The sequence below is a fragment of the Gopherus flavomarginatus genome, chromosome 12 (assembly GCF_025201925.1).
Source record: "Gopherus flavomarginatus isolate rGopFla2 chromosome 12, rGopFla2.mat.asm, whole genome shotgun sequence".
Lineage (NCBI taxonomy): Eukaryota > Metazoa > Chordata > Testudines > Testudinidae > Gopherus > Gopherus flavomarginatus.
This window is the reverse complement of record NC_066628.1, coordinates 48,924,072-48,946,516: the sequence shown is the minus strand read 5'-3', so window position 1 is coordinate 48,946,516 and position 22,445 is coordinate 48,924,072. Positions and strand designations below refer to the sequence as shown.

The 22,445-nt window shown below is 46.0% G+C and overlaps 2 protein-coding genes across 6 annotated transcripts; one reads left to right on the top strand and one right to left on the bottom strand.

The window, feature by feature from the left end:
- Positions 1-1,087: 1,087 nt before the first annotated feature.
- Positions 1,088-9,857, bottom strand: C12H17orf80 (chromosome 12 C17orf80 homolog). Of its 3 annotated transcripts, none has more exons than XM_050920806.1 (5): positions 9,766-9,857; positions 4,050-5,639; positions 3,483-3,590; positions 3,168-3,284; positions 1,088-1,742 (listed from the first exon to the last, which is right to left on the bottom strand). In XM_050920806.1, exons 2-5 carry the CDS (start codon positions 5,629-5,631, stop codon positions 1,714-1,716), a joined length of 1,836 nt encoding a protein of 611 aa, XP_050776763.1. In that variant the 5' UTR covers positions 5,632-5,639; positions 9,766-9,857; the 3' UTR covers positions 1,088-1,713. The 3 variants fall into 3 exon arrangements, with proteins under 3 accessions (XP_050776763.1, XP_050776761.1, XP_050776764.1); XM_050920804.1 differs by lacking the exon at positions 9,766-9,857 and adding an exon at positions 6,536-6,738; XM_050920807.1 differs by lacking the exons at positions 3,483-3,590; positions 9,766-9,857 and adding an exon at positions 6,536-6,738.
- FAM104A (family with sequence similarity 104 member A) lies at positions 9,659-22,198 on the top strand. Of its 3 annotated transcripts, none has more exons than XM_050920833.1 (4): positions 9,659-9,838; positions 13,817-13,913; positions 19,343-19,405; positions 21,670-22,198. In XM_050920833.1, exons 1-4 carry the CDS (start codon positions 9,828-9,830, stop codon positions 21,901-21,903), a joined length of 405 nt encoding a protein of 134 aa, XP_050776790.1. In that variant the 5' UTR covers positions 9,659-9,827; the 3' UTR covers positions 21,904-22,198. The 3 variants fall into 3 exon arrangements, with proteins under 3 accessions (XP_050776790.1, XP_050776789.1, XP_050776792.1); XM_050920832.1 differs by lacking the exon at positions 9,659-9,838 and adding an exon at positions 10,086-10,283; XM_050920835.1 differs by lacking the exons at positions 9,659-9,838; positions 19,343-19,405 and adding an exon at positions 10,089-10,283.
- Positions 22,199-22,445: the final 247 nt, after the last annotated feature.

The window sequence follows — 22,445 nt, the reverse complement described above, 5'->3', positions numbered from 1 at the left end:
GTGATGTTCTACCCCAAGGGCAGCCTAAATAGCGAATGCTATGGCTTGTCCTCTGCCAGCACTAGGATGCTGCAGTGCTAATGTTATTCCTGCTTTGCTTTAGTGCCTCTTTAAAGGTCATTACTGAAGCAGGCCAGTATGTTGTGTACAAAGGAGAGACAGGGCTGTGTGGATGCCACCTCTGTGTTGCACGAGGTGTGTGAAGTGAAGTGGAGAATGGCTCTTTCCTACCCTGACTTCTACGCTGTCAAACTACCGGTTTGTAACTCTCCAGCCCAGATCTGTCTTAGCTTGTACAGCACTTGACTTGCCAACATCCATATCCTTAAACAAGCCAGGCTTTGCGGAGCGTGAAGTTCGGGCCTAACCCTATTCCCTTGCACTTTCACGCAACCCACTGACATCAATGAGATGTGGGGCATTGTGATGAACTAGGAATGTTCTTAATGTTTGCTCTGAATACTGTGTTGGTGCCTCAGTGTCCCCATGGCAGTTCTTAAGTATCTGGCAGAGCAAAGGGCCAGTGCACCTAAATGCCTGACCCTCTGTCTCCTAGCAACTGATGGCCTGGGCCCCTCCTCTGCAAAGGTGCCAGCTGAAAGTGTTGGAGACAAAGAGATCAGGTGACCTCCTGGCCTGGGAAAGGGGCTGAGCAGAGACGAGGGGCTGGGAGGGGTGGTTAGTCTGGAGCTGGCTGAGGGAAGACGTGGGGGTCTGGCTCACTGACCCCCAGAATGGACCCGGCCGAGGGGTCCGGTTCTCTGTACCTACAAGCTCTGTTTTAGACCCTGTTCCTGTCATTGAATAAACCTCTGTTTTACTGGCTGGCTGAGTCACGTCTGACTGCGAAGTGGGGGTGCAGGACCCGGTGGCTTCCCCAGGACCCCGCTGGGGTGGACTCGCTGTGGGAAGCGCACGGAGGGGCAGAGGATGCTAAATGCTCCAAGGAGAGACCCAGGAGGTGAAGCCGTGTGAGCTTCTTGCCCTGAACAAGTCTGCTCCAAGGGAGAGGAGGCTCCCCACAGTCCTGACTGGCTTTGTGGGGAGCAGTTCCAGAGCATCGCCTGGGGACTCCGTGACAGGCATGGACTGTGACCAGGGGTTATAATACTTCCCTCCAAGCAGCCATAACAGGCCCCTGGAACCATCCTAGCTTTACAATTGAGTTGGGGGATGGGAGCAGCTAGTCCCTCCAAACTACTGCTCTTCCTCTTATTGGCCGGGACCCTCTGCCAAATATTCAAACCAGAACCTGCAATTCAAATTTAAAACATCTGGGAAGCAAGAGCCTGTAGTCCCCCCCATCCCCCATGAGTCGTTCTCATGGGCCTGGAACATACAGAACCAGATTCAGGTTTGATATGGGCTAAAAGCAGTAGATATTGGGGTTTGATCCTCCAGTTTCTGCCCTATAATCCAGTTCTTGCTGCTTAGATACTAACCATCAACTCAAATTTCCTGCTAGTGCTCTAAGGAAACTGTCAGTCTATGCAGAATGTGCCCCTACCCCCTCTGGCTAATAGTACATGATATGGGAGGGTAAATAAAAGGCATACCCTTTAGCAATAAATTAATGTAGTAGATAACAGATGAGAGAGCTGTCCTGCAATCCCTTGTGTTGTGTTTGAATGCAGCTCGTACGATCCATGCCTGATTCTCATGCAGCAGTCCAGTATTTTCTGTCTCTGGTCCTTGAATGCCCTTGTGCCTTCCTCAGTGATACCTGCGACAGCGATCTTGTTCTTTCCAGAGCAAGAAATACAAAGTTAATGCTACAGTATGTTACCCCTGGTGAAAAATAGTAATGTTTCTCTGGTAGCGTTTAAAGTCCTCCTAGATTCAAAGGACCATAAATGTCTAAGCTGCTTTATTGGAGTGGGGTCTAACTGATCTTTTTGGTTTACCATAAATGTCTCCTGCAGGTTGACTCTATCATGCTTCAGCTGTCTGGCATAGCAGTTCAAGGAGGAAGGGAAGAGAACACAGTGGCAGGAATGAAGAGTTTTAAATCCTAATTACAACCAGCTAGTAGCAATAAGAGTATTCAAGTATCAGAGGAGTAGCTGTGTTAGTCTGGATCTGTAAAAGCAGCAAAGAATCCTGTGGCACCTTATAGACTAACAGACGTTTTGGAGCATGAACTTTAGTGGGTGAATACCCACTTCGTCAGGTAATAAGAGTATTGCTGCTCGTCAAGCTCAACCGGTTAGATGTTTCCATGTATCTGTGTATGTGCCAAGCAGAAGTGCAATGCACACTTTTGTGCTTTCCCCAACATAAATACACAGCCACGCGTACATTAAAGCCCTCCATTGTCCTACCAAAACAAGACACTTCACTGCACATGCTTCTCCCCCGGGAAGAGAATGAGAGAACAAGCATGTGACAGCCATGTAGTCGCCTTGCTCAGTGCAGCACTGGAAGGTGCTGCGATGGCAATGTATGCAGCATAGCCCTGGCCTTTTTGACAAGAGCTGTATGACTGAAAGGAGATGACAGCTGGAAATTACGTTTCTAAATAACAAAAAACTTCATCTTCAGAGCGTTTTACAAACGTTAACCTTTAACTCAAGAGTCCTACAGCAGCCCTCTCAAAAACAGTTGCATGATAGGAAGTTGCTTAAACTCAGCAGTGTGAGGAAAGCCCCGCTCTAGAAACTAAATGAAACAGGAGAGCATGCAGGATTTATTTCCCAAGGGGAAAGGGAATGCAGTATGTTCTCAATCCCTCTAAGCCAGCACTATAGCACCAGCCTTCTGGACAGGGTAGGAATAGTTATCACTTTCTTCAGAGCCCATCACTCCCTTTATACAGCAGCTGTCTCCGAGTTGAGTAACGTAGAGTATTCCCTTCCACCACCTGCGGAATGAAACCACTGCCTCTGTAGCATGCCCGGTTCCTGCTGTGCAGGGTATTAATTACAGGGCATGAAGCCACCAACCAGCCTGGGCTAATGTTCACCACGTCAGCTTTTGCTTTCCTCCAGAAGGCTTTACAATGCATAAATAATGGATAACTCTAGTCAGTTCCCTGACAGAAAGCTCCAATATTAGTGTTGATAACCCTGAAATCACTTGACTAATGATGAGATTTTTTTTTTTTTTTTTGCTCTAAAAAGAAAGGAGGATTTGCTTGGAAGAGACAAACGCCAAGAAGAAAACCTTACTCAGATGCTCATATCTCCAGCCATAGCTGAGGATGCAATATCCAGCCAACAGCATGGAGATCCCAGCAGCTCCACCCTTCTTTACGTCTATGTATTTGTTGTAGTAACTGCTCCAGGCTGTTGAAATAGAAACACAGGGCCAGCTTGGTTATTCATCTCAAATTAGGGCTGATTGATCCAACCACTTGGCTTTTAAAATTACAGTAGTCTACCAAGCCCCTTCCTTTTACAGGAAGATAACTCATGCCAAATAACTCCTTGTCTGGAGCAGTACGTTGATGTGAGAAACAAGAGAAGCAAGCGATCCCGGCTCACCTTTCTGCACTGCTCCGAACAGTCCCTTTGGAGAGAAATCACAAGCCGCGAGCCAGGCAGGCAGCTCCCTGAGCTTTACATCCATCAGACGTCTTTCCACGAGGGGAGCTACAAAACAGAGTCACAAAAGTCGGAGGTGGGAAAACAGGGCTGGGTATTTTGCCTGCGCACGCCATGGTCTGCAGACTGTACTCTACGCATGGACTGTTCTCTAGCATAGTTCAACATGATTCCAACAGTGGGGCTTTCCCTGCCACTTTTGGGGAGGAAAAACATACAACTCTTCCCCCTGGACTGGAGAGATCTTATGCTGCACTGAGGTGTCTCTTGTCTAGGAAAAACAATGCCCAGGTTGAGGGAAGCAACCTTGCTTTTCCATGGAAAGCCATGCTATTCCTAGTGAATGCAGTTACGGTCCCATGTGACACCTCATAAATGAGTGCTCGCTTAAAGAACAGTCACCCAATAAGTCCCCTCCCCAAATCCGGATTTTATATAATGTATGTAGCCCATCAGTGGTCGCTCTGCACTACATCTCAAAAGTGATGATTGAAAGCCTCCTTCTACCTTGCAGTCCTTCCAAGAAACCAGGCCCTATCTTCTTCATCCTGATCTCCACATCCCCCTGGAGAGGTCTCCCTGGAAACATGCTCAGCCTCTGATAATTAGGATACAATTGTGGAAACCACTCCAGTCCAATGGATCTCGCCTGTACGTTCCTGCCAGAAGATTGGAACAGACAAGGAGGCTGGTTTTCAGAGGTGTAGCACAAGTGTTGTTTCCAAGCCAGTTCTCTGTCTCTTCTCCCTGTATTCAGAACGGACTCAGAAAGTAAGGCAATCTGCTTTTCATCCACCAGAAGCTGTTGCGCACAGGATAGGTAGTTTCTGGCTATTCCTTCACTGGCTCCTCTGAGCGTCTCTCTCACTGACTGGTGGGGCTTCTCAGAGAGAGAAGCAGAGAAAGAGGCCTTAGAATTCACATCACCATTTAAGTAAAACTGCTTCTCTTCTGTCTCCCTTTTAGCCTCTCTGTCCAGCGGAACGAGGCCACAAGGGCTCTTTCTGCAGTCAGCCTTCCCAGGATCGCTGAATTCGTGCATTCCAGTTGCAGTTAAACGATTGCCTTTTTCTCGCTCTCCACTCAAGGTATTACTTTCTGCAACCTCCAGGCTAAAAGCATTTGTGTTCATGGCTCCCGTAATGTTCACATTCTTCCGGTGGTCAGACTGGACTGTGTCTGCATGGTTTTCAGAGCAGTCTGGAGTCCGCATTTCCAGATAGCATCCCTGGGTCGTACAATTACCTGTGGTAGCACTGTCTGCCAGAGTGCCCTGAATTTTGGATTCATTCCTATCTCTTAGCACTGTGACACGATTTTTCTCAATAACTATTTTCACTCCCTCAAGAGCCGCCCTGGGAATACTTTCAAGATCACAAGTGGGTAAATCCAGAGAACCAGCCACCTCCTGTGCTGAAGACCCTACCTTCCTTTGTTTCTGTTTTGCAGACCTTATTGGGTCATTCAAAGGAAACTTTGAAGCAGATTTTCCATCCTTATTCAAAGGAGAAAGCTCCAAAATGCCACCAGGTGCTGAATTCTCATCATGAGAAGTATTTTTACTTCTGCTTTTTTGTTTGGTGGGTAACTGCTTTGCATGCTTTGCTTTTGAAGTCCTCTCCTCTGCTGCATTCATGTGCATTCTGGCCTCTTCCTGAACTATTGTCATTCCTTCATCTCTGTGTGTCTTTTCAGAAGTCAGTTTAATTTGCTGCTTTGTATTTTTACCTGGCTTTTCTGCAGGCAAGTTGCTGGCTATTTCTGATCCAGCAGTACCCACCATTTGTAAGGGGTTTAATTTGCTTTCTACTTTGCTCCCTATTGTGTCAAGGGATTTTTTCTTACTTTCTCTTTCTGAGCTATTGTCTAGGGTTGTGATCTTCTCTTTGCTTTGTCCTCTTTTCTTCTCAGTGGCCAAGAGCCTAACTGGCTTGGTCTGAGACGCTTTCAAGTCAAGAGAGGCCACCTTGCCTAAGTCAAAAGCAGTTTTCGTGTCTGCCATCTTACAGTGTGGCAAGTGGGACTTCAGTCGCTTAAATGGCTTCCTACAATAGGGGCACAGTTCCATTCCTGGGGGGGCACCAGCCATCTTTCTGTCTGGAAAGGAAAATAAAAAGCATTATCTACTAGCATGTGTCATCGGAAGAAGAGATTTTGTGACAGGAATTCTAGCAAGATGCTGTCCAGGAAAGGTAGGCAGGAGTGGAAATGAGGCCAGTAGCAGGGACTAGTTAGCACGAGGAAGTTACATTTTATCCTGTTGTCTAGTATGACAAGGTAAGTAGAAAGGAAAGCACATACCATTAAGGGGAAAAAACACTCCCAAGTAAAAATAAGACAGTGGCTGCGTGAGATTGAGGTATAAAGGTAGAGAAAGCACTAGACTGGCCAAAATTGCAAGACTCGTATAGGAATTGTAACTTGCTGGGGTCACATGCATAAAACATGTCCTTAATTAGGCACAGCTCTAGCCTACATCCTGCATTAAACCTTGAATGATTGATCCTTGCCTCAGCTATGGGTGAGCTTTGCACTTTTGATGGTAGGGGTCCCTGAGCAGGATAACTCATTCATGCTGCCATTTCTGCACCTTCTAAAAAAAACAAACCCCTGAACCCTGGTGGAAGGAGACTGAGTTTTGCAATGACCGAGGGCTCCTGCTGAAGTGTTGTTTTCCCTCCTCGAGCAGTTAGAGGCACAAAACCTCAAAGTAAAAAAGCAGCCACGTTTGCCTGACTCCTAAGACCCCTGCAATGATAAACACACTGGGAGCAGTGGGGAGAAGAAAGCGGGGCTCAATTGCTCCTGCTCTGTCTGTGAGCCAGATGTGAAAATAAAAGAACACCTCCCTTCTCCAGCCTTCTGTCACAGTGAGCAGTACACAACTTCCTGCCTGAGCTCTCTCCCTCCCCTTACATGCCTGCGAAAGCAGCTCCCTGCTCCAATAATATCCCACCTCCTCCTGCAGCAGGACCAGCTGCTCCCATTCCTACCTGCTCAGTGGGGTCACAGGGGGATGTGGCATATGGGGGCAGCTTTAGTTCCAGCTCCCTCCCTCTTCAGGAGCCTTTAGGCTACAGCAAGCAATAGCACTTCATAGAAGAAACACGAGCCCTTCTACAGTGCTGGCTGGCTGCTTTAGCCTCTTCCTCGGGCTCTGAGAGGTGCTCTGCTCAGTCTTAGGTGGTGGTGTTAATAAAGCTCTTGTTGACGCTTGCTTGACCCTGTCACATGACATGACAGAAACAAGGGGCTAGTTCCGACTGTGTTGTGATGCTGGCAGCATCAGTGTTACAAACGAAACCACAAGAGCTCAAAAATCTTGAGCCCCTCCAAACCCCTCCCCCCACACATTATGAGATTGACCTAAAAATCATGAGATTTTAAAAATAATATATTTTGGGGGTTGGGGTGGGTGGTTGGTTTTTTTTTAAATTTCCCTTCTGGGTTTTGAGCTGGGGGGGATTCCAGCTTTCCTCTGCAACAGGGAGAGCTAGAAACATATTTTTGTTTTTAAATGAAAGCTGGGAGTATCATGATTTCAGGAGCTGGGGCTTTAAGCAAAACAACAAAATACCACAACGTGTGATACAATCATGAGTTGGGTAACTCTGAAAGCTGCTGCTGAACCTAAGCCTTCTGGTAGCGACCAGCTTTTCAGTGTGAAAAAATAGGACAAGAAGGGGAGGCAGGACCATATCTCGCTGATTTGAGTTCCTCCCCAGGGAAGAGTAGTGACAATATCTACCCCCGCAGCCTCTTGCTGTTATCTCATTTGCCAGTCTCAAATCTCACATGGGAGATGCTCAGAGGTGAGGGTGATGGGCACCAGTAGGAACCTCTAAAAGAAACAGAATAAAACCATTGGAGACAGATGACCCTTAGGTGTGTTAACAACACTGATGTTAAAGGGAGACCCTGAGCCATGAGGGGAGAGGCTGTTTGCCTGAGGGTGTCAATAAAGCTGTTGTTGAGGGGGGCCCATGGGGGGGGCTGTTTGCACAGAAGCTGTCAATAAAGCTGTTAAAGCAGCAAAGAATCCTGTGGCACCTTATAGACTAACAGACGTTTTGGAGCATGAGCTTTCGTGGGTGAATACCCACTTCCTCAGATGCATGTAATGGAAATATCCAGGGGCAGGTATATATATGTGTGCTAGCAAGCAAGCTAGAGATAACGAGGTCAGTTCAATCAGGGAGGATGAGGCCCTGTTCTAGCAGTTGAGGTGTGAAAACCAAGAGAGGAGAAACTGGTTCTGTAATTGGCAAGCCATTCACAGTCTTTGTTCAATCCTGAGCTGATGGTGTCAAATTTGCAGATGAACTGAAGCTCAGCAGTTTCTCTTTGAAGTCTGGTCCTGAAGTTTTTTTGCTGCAGGATGGCCACCTTAAGGTCTGCTATAGTGTGGCCAGGGAGGTTGAAGTGCTCTCCTACAGGTTTTTGTATATTGCCATTCCTAATGTCTGATTTGTGTCCATTTATCCTTTTCCGTAGAGACTGTCCAGTTTGGCCGATGTACATAGCAGAGGGGCATTGCTGGCATATGATGGCGTATATTACATTGGTGGATGTGCAGGTGAATGAACCAGTGATGGTGAAATTCCACCATGATTTCAACAGCTTCCACCCCACCATCAACCTCAGCCTGGACCAATCTACACGGGAGGTCCACTTTCTTGACACCACGGTGCAAATAAGTGATGGTCACATTAACACCACCCTATATCGAAAACCCACCGACCGCTATGCCTACCTTCATGCCTCCAGCTTCCATCCCGGGCACATCACACGATCCATTGTCTACAGCCAAGCACTGAGGTACAACCGCATCTGCTCTAACCCCTCAGACAGAGACCAACACCTACAAAATCTCCACCAAGCATTCTCAAAACTACAATACCCGCAGGAGGAAATAAGGAAACAGATCAACAGAGCCAGACGTGTACCCAGAAGCCTCCTACTGCAAGACAAACCCAAGAGAGAAACCAACAGGACTCCACTGGCCATCACATACAGCCCTCAGCTAAAACCCCTCCAACGCATCATCAAGGATCTACAACCCATCCTGGATAATGATCCCACACTTTCACAGGCCTTGGGTGGCAGGCCAATCCTTGCCCACAGACAACCTGCCAACCTGAAACATATTCTCACCAGTAACTGCACACCACACCATAATAACTCTAGCTCAGGAACCAATCCATGCAACAAACCTCGATGCCAACTCTGCCCACATATCTACACCAGCGACACCATCACAGGACCTAACCAGATCAGCCACACCATCACTGGTTCATTCACCTGCACATCCACCAATGTAATATACGCCATCATATGCCAGCAATGCCCCTCTGCTATGTACATCGGCCAAACTGGACAGTCTCTACGGAAAAGGATAAATGGACACAAATCAGACATTAGGAATGGCAATATACAAAAACCTGTAGGAGAGCACTTCAACCTCCCTGGCCACACTATAGCAGACCTTAAGGTGGCCATCCTGCAGCAAAAAAACTTCAGGACCAGACTTCAAAGAGAAACTGCTGAGCTTCAGTTCATCTGCAAATTTGACACCATCAGCTCAGGATTGAACAAAGACTGTGAATGGCTTGCCAATTACAGAACCAGTTTCTCCTCTCTTGGTTTTCACACCTCAACTGCTAGAACAGGGCCTCATCCTCCCTGATTGAACTGACCTCGTTATCTCTAGCTTGCTTGCTAGCACACATATATATACCTGCCCCTGGATATTTCCATTACATGCATCTGAGGAAGTGGGTATTCACCCACGAAAGCTCATGCTCCAAAACGTCTGTTAGTCTATAAGGTGCCACAGGATTCTTTGCTGCTTTTACAGATCCAGACTAACACGGCTACCCTCTGATACTTGACACCATGCAAAATAAAGCTGTTGTTGACTGGGGCCCATGGGGGGGCTGCTTGCCTGACCGTGTCAATAAAGCTGTTGTTGACAGGGGACCCAGCACAAGCCCTGCGAGGACCTCACAGACATTGACCTCCCGCCCCATTCCGCGGCTGTGCTGACCCCTCCCCCTCCGCGGGGTGACGTCATCCCTGCCTGATACTAAATGCCATTTTCTGACGCTGTGCTACTGTACCAGCCTGGCTGATTCCCTGTGAGGAGCCAGATTCCCGCCCGGAATGCTCATCAACGATTCAATAAATATAACATTTCCGGACAGGCAAGACAGTGGTCACCTACCCGTCTAGGTGGAGGTGAGGCGCATGCGCAGAAGCCTCAGGAACCAGCTGTGGTGAGTACGCATGAGCACCAGGTAGGTAAATGGCCTTTAGTCATGCGCATAAAAGCAGCACGTAGACAATGCGCATGCGCAATACGGAAATGCTGCGTAAGAAGTGGGGGCGTGGTCAGTGCGTCCACGCAGGAGGAGAGTGCTGGTGCTCGCGCCTGCGCAGGCAGGGTAGTGCCAAGAGGATGAGACAGTGCGCCTGCGGGGAGGACTCAAGAGAGGGCAGTGCGCCTGCGCAGAGGAAAGCTGGGCGGGGGAGAAGGGGGTTGGGTATGGCTAGTGCGCCTGCGTAGGAGGCGGAGACTCCGGAAGCGGCTGTGAGAGCTGAGGAGGCCCGGGGCTTAGTCTTGGCAACGGGGCCGTGGTCTGGGCTTCGGCCGGAGACACCCCCGCCTCTGAGCCCAGCCCCCCGGAGCCCCGCCATGAGCTGCCGGCAGCCTCTGCCGAGCGAGCGGGGAGCGCGACAGAGGTGAGCGAGGGGGAGGGGCTGTATGGGGGAGGGGCTGGGGAAGGGTCCAAGGGGGGGGACTGTATGGGGGAGGGGCTGGGGGAAGGGTCCGGGGGGGGGGTCGCTGGGCAGCGCGAGGGAGGAGGGACTGTATGGGGGAGGGGCTGGGGGAAGGGTCGAAGGGGCTGGGGGAAGGGTCCAAGGGGGGGGACTGTATGGGGGAGGGGCTGGGGGAAGGGTCCGGGGGGGGTCCCTGGGCAGTGCGAGGGAGGAGGGACTGTATGGGGGAGGGGCTGGGGGAAGGGTCGAAGGGGCTGGGGGAAGGGTCCAAGGGGGGGGACTGTATGGGGGAGGGGCTGGGGGAAGGGTCCGGGGGGGGACAGTATGGGGGAGGGGCTGGGGGAAGGTTCCAAGGGGGGGGTCCCTGGGCAGCGCGAGGGGGAAGGGACTGTATGGGGGAGGCGCTGGGGGAAGCTTCTAAGGGGGGGGTCTCCCTGGGCAGTGTGAGGGGGGCAGGACTGCATGGGGGAGGTTCCAAGGGGGGGTCCCTGAGCAGTGCGAGGAGGGGAAGGACTGTGGTAGGGGGAGGTGGAGCTCCCTGGGCAGTGTGAGGGAGGGGATGAGGGTGCTCCCTGAGCAGCGTGGGGGGAGGGGCGGGACTGCATGGGGGAGGGGCTGGGGGAAGGGTCCGGGGGGGACAGTATGGGGGAGGGGCTGGGGGAAGGTTCCAAGGGGGGGGTCCCTGGGCAGCGCGAGGGGGAAGGGACTGTATGGGGGAGGCGCTGGGGGAAGCTTCTAAGGGGGGGGTCTCCCTGGGCAGTGTGAGGGGGGCAGGACTGCATGGGGGAGGTTCCAAGGGGGGGTCCCTGAGCAGTGCGAGGAGGGGAAGGACTGTGGTAGGGGGAGGTGGAGCTCCCTGGGCAGTGTGAGGGAGGGGATGAGGGTGCTCCCTGAGCAGCATGGGGGGAGGGGCGGGACTGCATGGGGGAGGGGCTGGGGGAAGGTTCTAAGGGGGGGTCTCTGAGCAGCACATAGGGGAAGAAGTACTGTATAGGGTAGGGAAGAGCTGATGATATCATGGCAGTGGGGGGGGGCACATTGAGAGACTGTGCCCTTACACTGCTGTTGGTTCCTGTCCCCTCATGTGGTCTTGGTCCCCTGCTGATGCTACCTCTAATCCCTGCTGTGAACTCCCCCCACCCCTCCCCTTACACTGTCCACCTAGGGTATGTCTACATTGCAGTTAGATACAGCAAGCCTGCAGCAGGCCTGTGCTAGCTGACTCAGGCTTGTGGGCTCAGATGAAGGAGTTGTTTAATTGCTGTGTAGGTGCTAGGGCTCAGCCTTCATCCTGAGCTCTGGGGCCCTCCCACCTCACTTGGTCCAGCCCAAAGCTAAATGTCTACATAGCAATTAAACAGCCTTTTAGCCCCAGGAGTCTGAATCAGCTAACACAGGCCAGCTGCAGGTGTCTGATTGCAATATAGACATAACCTAGGTGGGCAGCATAAGGGTGGGGGAGTTCACAGCAGGGCCTGGGGGCAAGGTACCATTACACAGCCTCTCACTGACAGCTAGTGAAGGTCTAGTGATCAGCTCAACGTGTCTGAAACAGCTCTTAATCATTCCCCCTTCTCCCAGCCCTTTCCACTACGTCTTTCTGTGCTTGCTCACTATGGATAACAAAACCATCCTGCGTGTAACCTGGTTGTCATCCTCGCCCCAGGCCTCTCTCTAGGTCCTCACATCCAGACTGTCTAAATCTTGCAGATTCCTTCCACATAACATCTCTAAGATATGGTCTTTTGTATCCATCTAAACAGCTGAAAATCTTGTCCAGGCTCTCAGCCTCTCTCGCATCTCAATGACTGCAACATCCTTTCCTCTGGCCTTGACAAATGCAATCTGCCCTCTGCTCGTATCCTTTCAGAATAGTGCTACGAAGATCACTTTCCTAGCCCATCACCTTGATTGTGTATTTCTTCTCTTATCCCTCAACTGGTTCCCTCTTCTTGATCATATCAAAGAAGCTGCTTGTCTTTACTTTCAAGGCCCTGCATTACAGTCCTACTCTACCTATCCTCTCTCAGTATAATAATGTCGACTCTCACCTCTGGCTCTCAATGCCAGCCTGTATCACACATATTAGCACCTTTCTCCCATGCTGCCTCTCATATTTGGGAGGAGTTCCCCATAAACATCCATAAAGCAACCTCATTATCCTCCTCCAGATCCCTCCTCAAAACTTTCCATTGCCACAGTGCTACAGAAAACTTGACAAGAGTTAGGCTGCTGGTGTGCTGAAACCACATCATATCATGCTGATCAGTGTTTTCCCATGGCTTCCTTTTATACGCACGTCAGTTCATCTGTATTTATCTCTTGTCTTGTACGCAATCCCTGCCCCAAAGAGTTTACGTTCTATCTCTGTTCTGTTTGCACAGCATGTAGCAGAGTGGCTTCCTGCCCCATTACTGGGAGCTCTTACGTGCCACAAAAATACAAATAAAGCTGCACTATTATTTTGTTATCCAGAAGGCACTGACCAAATAACAACTTGGCTTTCATATTAATTCTGTCTTTGTAGACAAATTCCAATATAAGTGCTTTGTTTAAGCCCATCATATGGTGTGTATTGTTTTCCAGAAGCTAGAATAGCTTTGTCTAGCTAATGTACAACACCCAGCATGTTGGGGCTCTGATTCTGATGACCATCATTGTAAAAATGATGGGAAAGGGTTATGTGCCACTAGTATTAAGGTTTTGCCAATTTATAAAGAGATGACAGCATCTCTAAAATGTTAAATACCTCTTGGTTGCTGTTAGGTTATGTCTTCATAATATGAAGCAACAATGATGTCATAAGAGGATCACAAAACCATCCCAAACAGTGAGAGACTAACAGGACTGGTCTTTAGTGTTGTGTTTTTCAAAGCCTCACTTGGGATGCTTTCATTCAATGTTTAAAGAAATGTTGACCAGGAACTTTATTTAATGTCAAATGCTGTCAGAGTTGAGAGAATAAAGCAAGTCGTCATGGGTGTCTAACTGCAGGATCTATATAAGCAAGATGAATGTAATTGGGTAGCTACTGAAAACTTGGTCACCCCCATCCTTTTCCTTGCTGCTTTCCTTCTAGTGAGATGTCATTCAGAAATCCCTGGCTTACTTTTTAGAAATGTCTGTGTATTAGATAAGTGTCTTATATGTATGGCTTAGACTTTCAAAGCAGTCTAGAGAATTTAAACATATTTTTCTCTAATTTTAATAGAAGATGAATCCAAATCCCCTGTATTGCCTTGAAAACTTCCAGCTGGTTACATAGAGAGGGAGATGTATTTCCCAGTACTCTGTGGTGAGCAGTTGAGGCAAAATATGAAAAGTCATAAGCAGTTGTTGGGTTCTTGAGGAATCAAATAAGTAGTCATAGTGTATGGTTTTTGCTGCTTGTTCAGTCACAGATTCATGGGGTTGACTACAGAATGAGGTAATATAAATTGTGAGTGAGCTGTTAACTTTTTTTTTTTTACTCTTTTCCCATACATTTCTTTTAGGAAGAGGAGACGGAATGGCAGTGAAGAAGATGGCCACATCCCACAGACAAAGCGTAGTACCAGAAATGCCGTCCTTCAGGACTCTTGGGATACTGAGGTGAAATGTTTTCCAGTTAGATTCCATATTTCACTTACTTTTCTAAGCTGGAATAATGACTGCAATGTGTATAATCACATTTATGGAGAACAGCTAAGTAAAACTTAGTAGTTTTTTTATTACATATTTTGTATATAAAATTCTGAGGCTTGGCACAAAATTGCACTTCAGGTATTGAATTCTGTTAACACAATTTGGAAATCAGCATGTTTTCCATTGCAATTGACTATTTTTCATTTAAATGGTTTTGTGTTTTATAACTACTAATTTACTTTAATTGGATGCTGTGCAAAAATATATTTTCAAAGTATGATAAGTGCTTTACAGCTAGAAAAGAGACATTTCTGTCCCCAGAGAGTTTATAGTCTGAAATCAGATGTAACAGAATCGGGAAGACGACAAATGGAAGGATTCAGTAACAAGAACATTACTTACGAATTCAGCCTTTTCTCTTTTTTAAATACTTGTTAGTAACAAATGATTGAGAAGTGATAGAACTAATGAGCACTCTTCCCTATGCTAATGGTTCTGTGAGCCCAGTAAGTGTTGTGGTACACAGTGCTCTTAGTAGGCAGTAGTGCTCATTTAATGTGTGCAAAGCACTATATTGATGCCAAGTATTTCAGTTTTTTTGAGAGAGTTTAGTGGTTGATATGGGACTTGGACTTTAGCTTGCTGGATTCTCCTCCTACCTCTGCTGTGTGTGTTCTGTGTGACATTGGGTAACCTCTCAACCTTTCTGTTCCTCAGTTTTCCCCATCAGTAAAACATTGTTAATAGTTGCCTAACTCACAGGGGTTGTATGACTATTGAGTCACAATGCCCATTGAAGTCGATGGAAAGGCTTTCATTGATTTCAGTGGGTATTGGATCACATCCTAAATTAGCTGCTTTCACAGCACTTTGAGATCCGCACAAAGAAGGTGCTATGCAAGGGCAAAGGAGTGTCTTTCTAGCTTTGAGACTAATTTCCACGGTTTATTTCCAAACTGTGCTACTAGTGTCCAGTGCTGCCTGAAACATTGTATATGTTGACATTGAGAAGTTAGTATACGTGTTTCTGAATTGCAGTAATTTTCTACTGCAAATGGACAGGGAAAGATGTGCAAAGGAAGCAGACTCCCTCATGTTTGGGATGGTAATGAGATGGTTTTCTAAATGTGTTCAATGTTGTGGGGTTTTTGTGTGTGTAGACCACTTATTATTAAGCCCACTGTTTGTCATGGCAAAAAAGAGGCTTGGTACACATTTCAGTTAGTATAAGCTGTTAGCCTTGGCACTGTATTTTGGCCATACAAAAAGTTATGTGCTACATTATTTTAAGCAAAATACTCTTTATTTTATTGTCATAGTTCTAAACTATTTAATTTTAAACTGATGGACAAGTCTTGCTGCTTAAAGGAGTGGTTGGTGTGACAGACCATGACTTTGTTAAACTTTTTCCCTGCAATCAAGCTGTTCATCTGAAAGCCCGTGGCTTCTTTGATTATCTTTTCTCTGGAAGTAAGACTTCCTGGGATGAGGTTGCCCTTTGGTTCTTGGGTATAACAGCAGTACACGAAACATCTGCTTTCCATTTGACCTTGAATCACTTATCCAATAGAAACATCTCTCTGGGGGTGTCAAGCAGCTACGGGTGAACCAAACTTTGTGGAGAGAGCAGGAAGAATTTAGTGCATAGCAAGGGTTCGAACTAGGAACAATGAAACTAAAAATATTGGAGGGAGGGATAATTGAGTGGCTGAAGCACCTTTGCTTGTCATATAAACACTTAACATTAGACTGGACAAAGCAGTAAAAACATAGATGGGAATAATCTTGTAGTATACTTGCAGAGGGAGCGAGTAGATGACGCAATAAAGCTTTGCTGTCGCTAACTGCTATGATTCTAAGAATTGTCTGCAAACAGACAGCGTAGGCATGAGCCTTGAGTGGATTCTCTACCTGCCATTCCAGCAGTGAAATCAAACTGTTGAATCTAATAGTGCAATGCAGATGTTTGTGTGAAATGGCAACTTCAGCTTTGGCAGTAGAGTTAAAAATACCTCTGCCCATATGAACTAAACATCACAATTTCTGTCACTGATGCATGCAGTTTATGCAAGAGCCTAATTTTCAGGCTTTTCTGTCCCTTTCTTCTGGTATCACAAAGATTTTTAGATCACTGAATCAAGCATGCCATGAAATTAGATTGTTGTTCCAGTATCTCTCTAAAGACTTCCCATGCCAAGTTGTGAAATTGAATCTTCTGCTTATGGTGCATGAACATACTTCTGATTTGTATCGCTTTGAGGGTGCTGACCATATGTAACATCTCTGCTTTGTAACTGACAAATCACCATGAAAACAAGGCAGCCTCTGCTTGATAGAATTTCAGAACAGTTCCAGGCTGGTGAATTTGGGGCAGAGGGGAGTTCTAACTCTAAACTTGGTAAGAATGGAGGGTAGGGGAGTGCATTTCCTCTGAGTGCATGCACTCAAAAGTATTTAAGTGAAATTGCAGCTAAGTAATTCTGACTTCTTCTCTCCTGCCTTCAGTTTGAAGACACAGCTAACTTCTGTCTTCCAATCATCATGCAGAGCTTGATTTACTTAAAGGGATGTTTTCAGTTTGAAAATCTTATCTATTTGACTATACCTACAGTTCTCAAACTGGGGCTGCTGCTTGTGTAGGGAAAGCCCCTGGTGGGCCAGGCCCTGTTTGTTTACCTGCCCTGTCCACAGGTCCGGCCGATCGCTGCTCCCACTGGCCGCGGTTCGCCGCTACAGGGCAATGGGAGCTGCTGGAAGTGGTGACCAGTATGTCCCTCCGCCTGCGCCACTTCCAGCAGCTCTCAGCAGTACTAAGAACTTTTTTCTCCTGAGGAAGAATGGGGATCTTCATTATTTTGGCTGACTTATGCTTCCTGAATAATCTTTTTCTTCGTTAACCCCATTTCCTAACGGTGGTCTTATCATTGGTTAATCAGGCTGAGGACAGGACACCCTGGATTTTAGAAATACTCCTCCATCAACTGAGTGGGTTACTGCTATGTGATTTGTTTGTTTATTTTTGGTACTGCTCTGAGAATCTGAACATGGTTCTGCCAAGCACTGCAGCTAGGCTAGTTCCCACAAATGTTACTGTGGTATCTGCAGCTCGTAATTCCGATCCCAAAATGATTTACTTAGTCCTACTCCCAAACTTATCTCAGAAGACTCTGATGGTCTAAATCAGGGATTCTCACAACAAAAAATTTGGTGGTCTTGGAGTGCGGCCACCAATTCTTGCTGATGACCTCCAACAATTTTTCCTAAAATACTTTAGGAAAAACAAATATGTGCATATACCTGTCCAAATCATTGTAATTTATTTATTTAGGGCAAGGCATACCTCTGGCATCCCTAGGCCCATGCCACTTCCCACCTCCCCCATTGGCCTGGGTGGTGAACCACAGCCAGTGGGAGCCGCGATCGGCCGAACCTGCGGATGCGGCAGGTAAACAAACCAGCCCAGCCTGCCGGGTGCTTAGCCTGCCGGGTGCTTACCCTGGCGAGCCGCGTGCCAAAGGTTGACGACCCCTGATGTAGGGTTTTTTTGCAGACTCACTAAAAGTAATGTACCATTTATCTCTCTTCTTTACTGCAGTGGCTTTCAGCCTTTCCAGACTACTGTACCCCTTTCAGGAGTCTGATTTGTCTTGCTAATCCCCAAGTTTCACCTCCATTTATACTACTTGCTTACAAAATCAGACATAAAATACAAGAGTGTCACAGCACACAGTTACTGAAAAAATGCTGACTTTCTCATTTTTACCGTATAATTATAAAACAAGTCAATTGGAATATAAATATTGTACTTTCATTTCAGTGTATAGTATGTAGAGCAGTATAAACAAGTCATGGTCTGTATGAAATTTTAGTTTGTACTGAACTTGCTAGTGCTTTTAATGTAGCCTGTTGTCTAGATACTTGCTTAGTTTTACAAGTTGAGGTACCCCCTGGAAGACCTCTGTGTACCCCCAGTGGTACACGTACCCTGGGTTGAGAACCATGCTTTACTGGACTTAAACAGAATAGAAACAAATAAGGTGTGTTTGCATATTCTTGTCTTTGTTTTTTTTGCGTTTTTAGACTAGCTAGCTAGTAAGTCTGTTTCTGTGAGAAGTGATATGAACAAACATACAAATATCACTTTTCATAACTGACTTACTGGACCTGGCAAGCCAGGGGACAAATTAAGCCCTGGATGGGGAGATGGGTAGGGAGGCAGCAGGGGATGGGCCTGTGATCTGGGGGCCAGAGGATGCCGTGGGGGCTGGGGAGGTGGGGCAGGGGTGTGAGCCCAGGACCAGCACCTGCCACCGCACATCTGGGGAACAGTGCAGGGCCGAAACCGGGAGCTAGAGAACACAGAGGAGGCTGGGGGCATTGGGGATGGATGGACTCGGGGGCCCACACCTGTGGCCGCAGGCAATGGTGTGTGTGTGGTGGAGGCGAGAGCCTAGGGCCAGAGCCTGAAGCCCCTGAGGCTGAAGGCCAACCCCCACCACCCCCGGGAAGGTGGGGAGCTCACACTGGCTGCTTGTTCTTCTGACGTTTGTGGCCCCAGAGAGGGGTAGGGCCCAACCCCTACTAGTGGCCCTGGAGGGCCGCTGCTCATCACCCAGGAGGCTGTGGCTGCATGAAAAGCTCCTTGTGGCCATATGCGGCCACAGTGTCCACATTTTTCAATGCTGGTCTAAATGGCTGTATGCTTCAGTTTCTGTGATTCAGGCATTGCTTGGCGCTCCGTTACAGAACGGCAAAGTAAGCTGAAACACTTAACTGATCATTTGTGTTCGAGTTCTGTTCTATAATTGTTGCCAAACTGAAGCATTACAACTACTTGGTATATGTATTGATATATCAAGTGGGGTAGATATAAGAGGAATTTTGAAGATGCCCTTTAATATTGCAGATGTTTGTAACCCTTCTCCAGATATTTCTCCTTGATCTTGCATTTGGTAGCCATCTATTGTTGTGTAGATAATTATGATTTCAGCAATGATCTTATAAGGAACGCTATTTGCCTAATTATGGTCCTGTATATAAAGAAAGTGATTTACAACAACCTGATCACAAGGTATGTATTCAATATGATTTGGGCAACAAAGAGCTTCACATTCTAGTGAGTTTTTTGTATCTAATTTTTTAAAAAAAAGAGAGAAATGAAGAATGGTATGATGACTAGAGAGACCTGTCAACAGCCTTAGAAGTAGGAAACACGTCCCAGGACACATGCTCTGCCGTATTTTCACCTAACAACAGTTAAAATTAGAATGCTTTTAGATACTGGAAACCATCTTCAGTCAGTACTGATGGCCCTAAAAATTGTGTTCTGTTAAGACTTGAAATTTAAATATTGATTATTACTAAGTACTGATCATAGTTTTTACCTTGATTTTCAGAAGGTGCCTGTAACGAAAAACTGTAAGGAAAGCAGACTAAAAGAAAACAAAGTGTCCTGTGCGGTGGGTTTCTCTCCAAGGCTGCTGTAACTTGCTGAGTGTAAAAGTGCAGTTTATTTTTATGCATTAATGAAAAATAAGGTGATTTAGCAAATGTGGATTAGAGACCAGTACACCTCCTTCTTGTGTAACCTCTGTATAATACCTGTAGAAAAAGTAGCTAATCACTCATACAACATTGACTGATCATTGCATTCTTAACAGAATAAGATTGAAATCTTTCTTTTTAGTTGACCTGGTTAATTCTAACACTCAGTGCTCTTGCACTGATTTCAAATGCCCATAATCCAGACTCAACAATTCTGTCAGCCTCAGCTGTTTTTTTGCTTTTCTATTTATAGTTGGGCTAAAAAACAAAGTGGAATTCACTGCTGTTCTGGTGGAATCGTTGTAACCTATTGTATAAATCAATGTTATGCACTCTGACTTTATAGTCTGGTGTCATAGTCCATTGTCAAACACTCATTTATATAGTGACCAAATGAGCCTGGATAATTCTGGCTGATTATGTAAGTGGCTTCTGTTGCAGTCTGAGATTTGTGAGCAAGCACTGCTCCGGATCTTGGAGTAAACCCTACAGTGTGTACTGTTCTTCAGTAGTAGATTCTTTTTCAAGGTTGTATCTCCTTGAGTACAAACACACACTAAATGTAAACCTCTATCCCGATATAACGTTGTTCTCGGTAGCCAAAAAATCTTACCACCTTATAGGTGAAACCGTGTTATATTGAACTTGTTTGATCAGCCGGAGCGTGCAGCCCCACCCCCCACACCCCCGGAGCGCTGCTTTACCACGTTATATCTGAATGAATGTTATATCGGGTCGCGTTATATCTGGGTAAAGGTGTATCCTATTGGACTTGACTTAAAATTGCTGCTGATGGTTCTAAAGAAATGGTACGCCACCCAAAAAAAAGTGTGTATATATAATGGCTGCTGAATCTTGATTTATACGGTACAAACATTAGTTGTATGATGGTACCTCATACCAAAATCTGTAGTGGCCTTATAATCAAACTAAGGGTAGAGGGACAAGATGGACTTGTTACAGGGATATGTAGATATTTGCCAACATTTCTCTTCCTTTTGGCCAAAGTACAGTATGCCAAGATAAAGGGACACTTCCAGGCAAAAAAAAAAACATTACAAATGTTAATTTTTTAAAATTTACTAACAGTACTTTTTAGATTAAAGAATATTTAAAGTCTACTCTATTTATAATGCTCACCTAAGTTTTTTTTTAATGAACAGTGGATGACAAATTTAGATATTTTCACTTTCTGATTCTCAAGCATTATGAACAGTGCACGAGCATAACAAAACAGGAAGCTGTTTAACTGCAACTACAGCAAATCCATGAAAATATTGGCTGCCCTTAAACTTGTTTATCCTAAACCACTTGATGTCTCTTGAAACACAGAAAATACGCTTTGTGTGGAAAACTGACAAGTTTATTGGTGTCATGACCATTAAAAGCGTATACACATTTTAATCTGGTTAAAGAAAAACACTGGCCTCTTATGCAAACCAAATCATGAGTTCTGTCTTACTTTCTGCATGTGAAAGTGAATTAGTGGCTTGCTGCTTAGTAGCCTTGAGGCTAACACATAGATATCTGGGTAACTGTTTCTCACTGCAGTGAGAAGTGCATTATGTTGCAGGAAAACTAAGAACCAGGACTGAAATCTAACTTGTGATTACATAGTGGAAATGTGCTGCAAGTATACCAAGTACCCTGTTGCATTAATTTTTTCAAGTCTCATGTCACTTTGCATGTTTCACTTCACGTGAAATGCATAGCTTTTCTGAACTTGTTTCAAACCAAATTTTGGGAAAGGGGAATTTTATGAAACTTTTCACCTAGCTCTAAAGACACATGAAATTTACTAAAATCTCATTCTTGCTTTTCCAGTTCTTAGCAAAAATTTTTATTAAAATTCAGTTGCGAAGTCTGAGCACCTACTAAAGAACTGTTAACCTGTGGTTTTCCAGTAAGTTGGGTCAAACAGCCCTAGTGGTTAGTGGGCACAGTTGCACATCACCTGGGCTTCCTGAAATTTCTCATTGGTCTGACTCACTAAAGCAACTGAATGTGCCTTCTTGGCATTCAGTGTATTTACTTCCTGACTTGTTCATGGGACTGTGTGTGCCCCATGAAACTCTGTAGGAGGGAGATAACAAGAACAAAAATGTCTTAATCGAGCTGTGTAAATGTATAGGCGAAAAATGTAACTGTTACCTTCCTGTTACCCTTCTTTGTTTCATAGTCCTCCAGCAGTGATAGCAGCAGCAGTTGCAGTAGCAGTAGCATCAACAGCCCTGACAGAGGAAGTGGTCCAGAAACCAGCTTAAACCAGATAATTGCAGCATCCAGTCCTATCACTCCCCCATCCTTCCATGAGCAGTCTGCACTAAGTCAAGGTCCTTACTTCCACATCAACCAGATCCTGAAGGAGGCACACTTTCACAGCTTACAGAACCGTGGACGCCCACCTACATGATGAACCAGCAGTTCCTTGCCTTCTGTGAAGGGACAGCACTGTGTAGATTTGATATTTCAACTTAAAGTTTGTTAAAATGAAATTGCACAAAACGCCTGTTGCCTTTTCAGTCTATATTTGAAATAACAGGTTAACAGGAAATTTGTTTACTTGTGGTTTGCTGCACTATTGCAATGCAAAAGGGGCTTTGAAGCAATTTTTATAGGATTATTTTTTGGGGTTGGTATCAAATACATGTACGATGAGTCTGAGAAACCCACATCTGTATTATAGGCGTGCATAATGAGTCCAATTCCAATTGACTGCCTAATCTGTTTGTTAGCAACTGTTGCTTTATGTAAAGTCCTTTCAAACGTCCATCTTCAGTTTTATAAATCTTTTTTAATTTCAATAAACTAGTGAACAAGTTTCCATGGTCAAGTATTATTTGCAAAGGTTGAGAGTAGTTAAAGGGACATTCACTGAAATGTCTAGTGTTACAAGCACCACCCATGATGACTATAACTGGAAGACTGGAAAATTTCTCATGTAGCTTAGCAGGC

Excerpts from the sequence above, each read along its gene's own strand:
- FAM104A (XM_050920832.1), top strand. The coding sequence starts at position 10,237 with ATGAGCTGCCGGCAGCCTCTGCCGAGCGAGCGGGGAGCGCGACAGAG. Across the intron at positions 10,284-13,816 it reads GAGCGGGGAGCGCGACAGAG|GAAGAGGAGACGGAATGGCA; the intron begins GTGAGCGAGGGG and ends CATTTCTTTTAG. Across the intron at positions 13,914-19,342 it reads AGGACTCTTGGGATACTGAG|AAGGTGCCTGTAACGAAAAA; the intron begins GTGAAATGTTTT and ends CTTGATTTTCAG.
- C12H17orf80 (XM_050920806.1), bottom strand. The coding sequence starts at position 5,631 with ATGGCTGGTGCCCCCCCAGGAATGGAACTGTGCCCCTATTGTAGGAAG. Across the intron at positions 3,591-4,049 it reads TTTCTTGGAAGGACTGCAAG|CTCCCCTCGTGGAAAGACGT; the intron begins GTAGAAGGAGGC and ends TCTGTTTTGTAG. Across the intron at positions 3,285-3,482 it reads GTTCGGAGCAGTGCAGAAAG|CCTGGAGCAGTTACTACAAC; the intron begins GTGAGCCGGGAT and ends CTATTTCAACAG.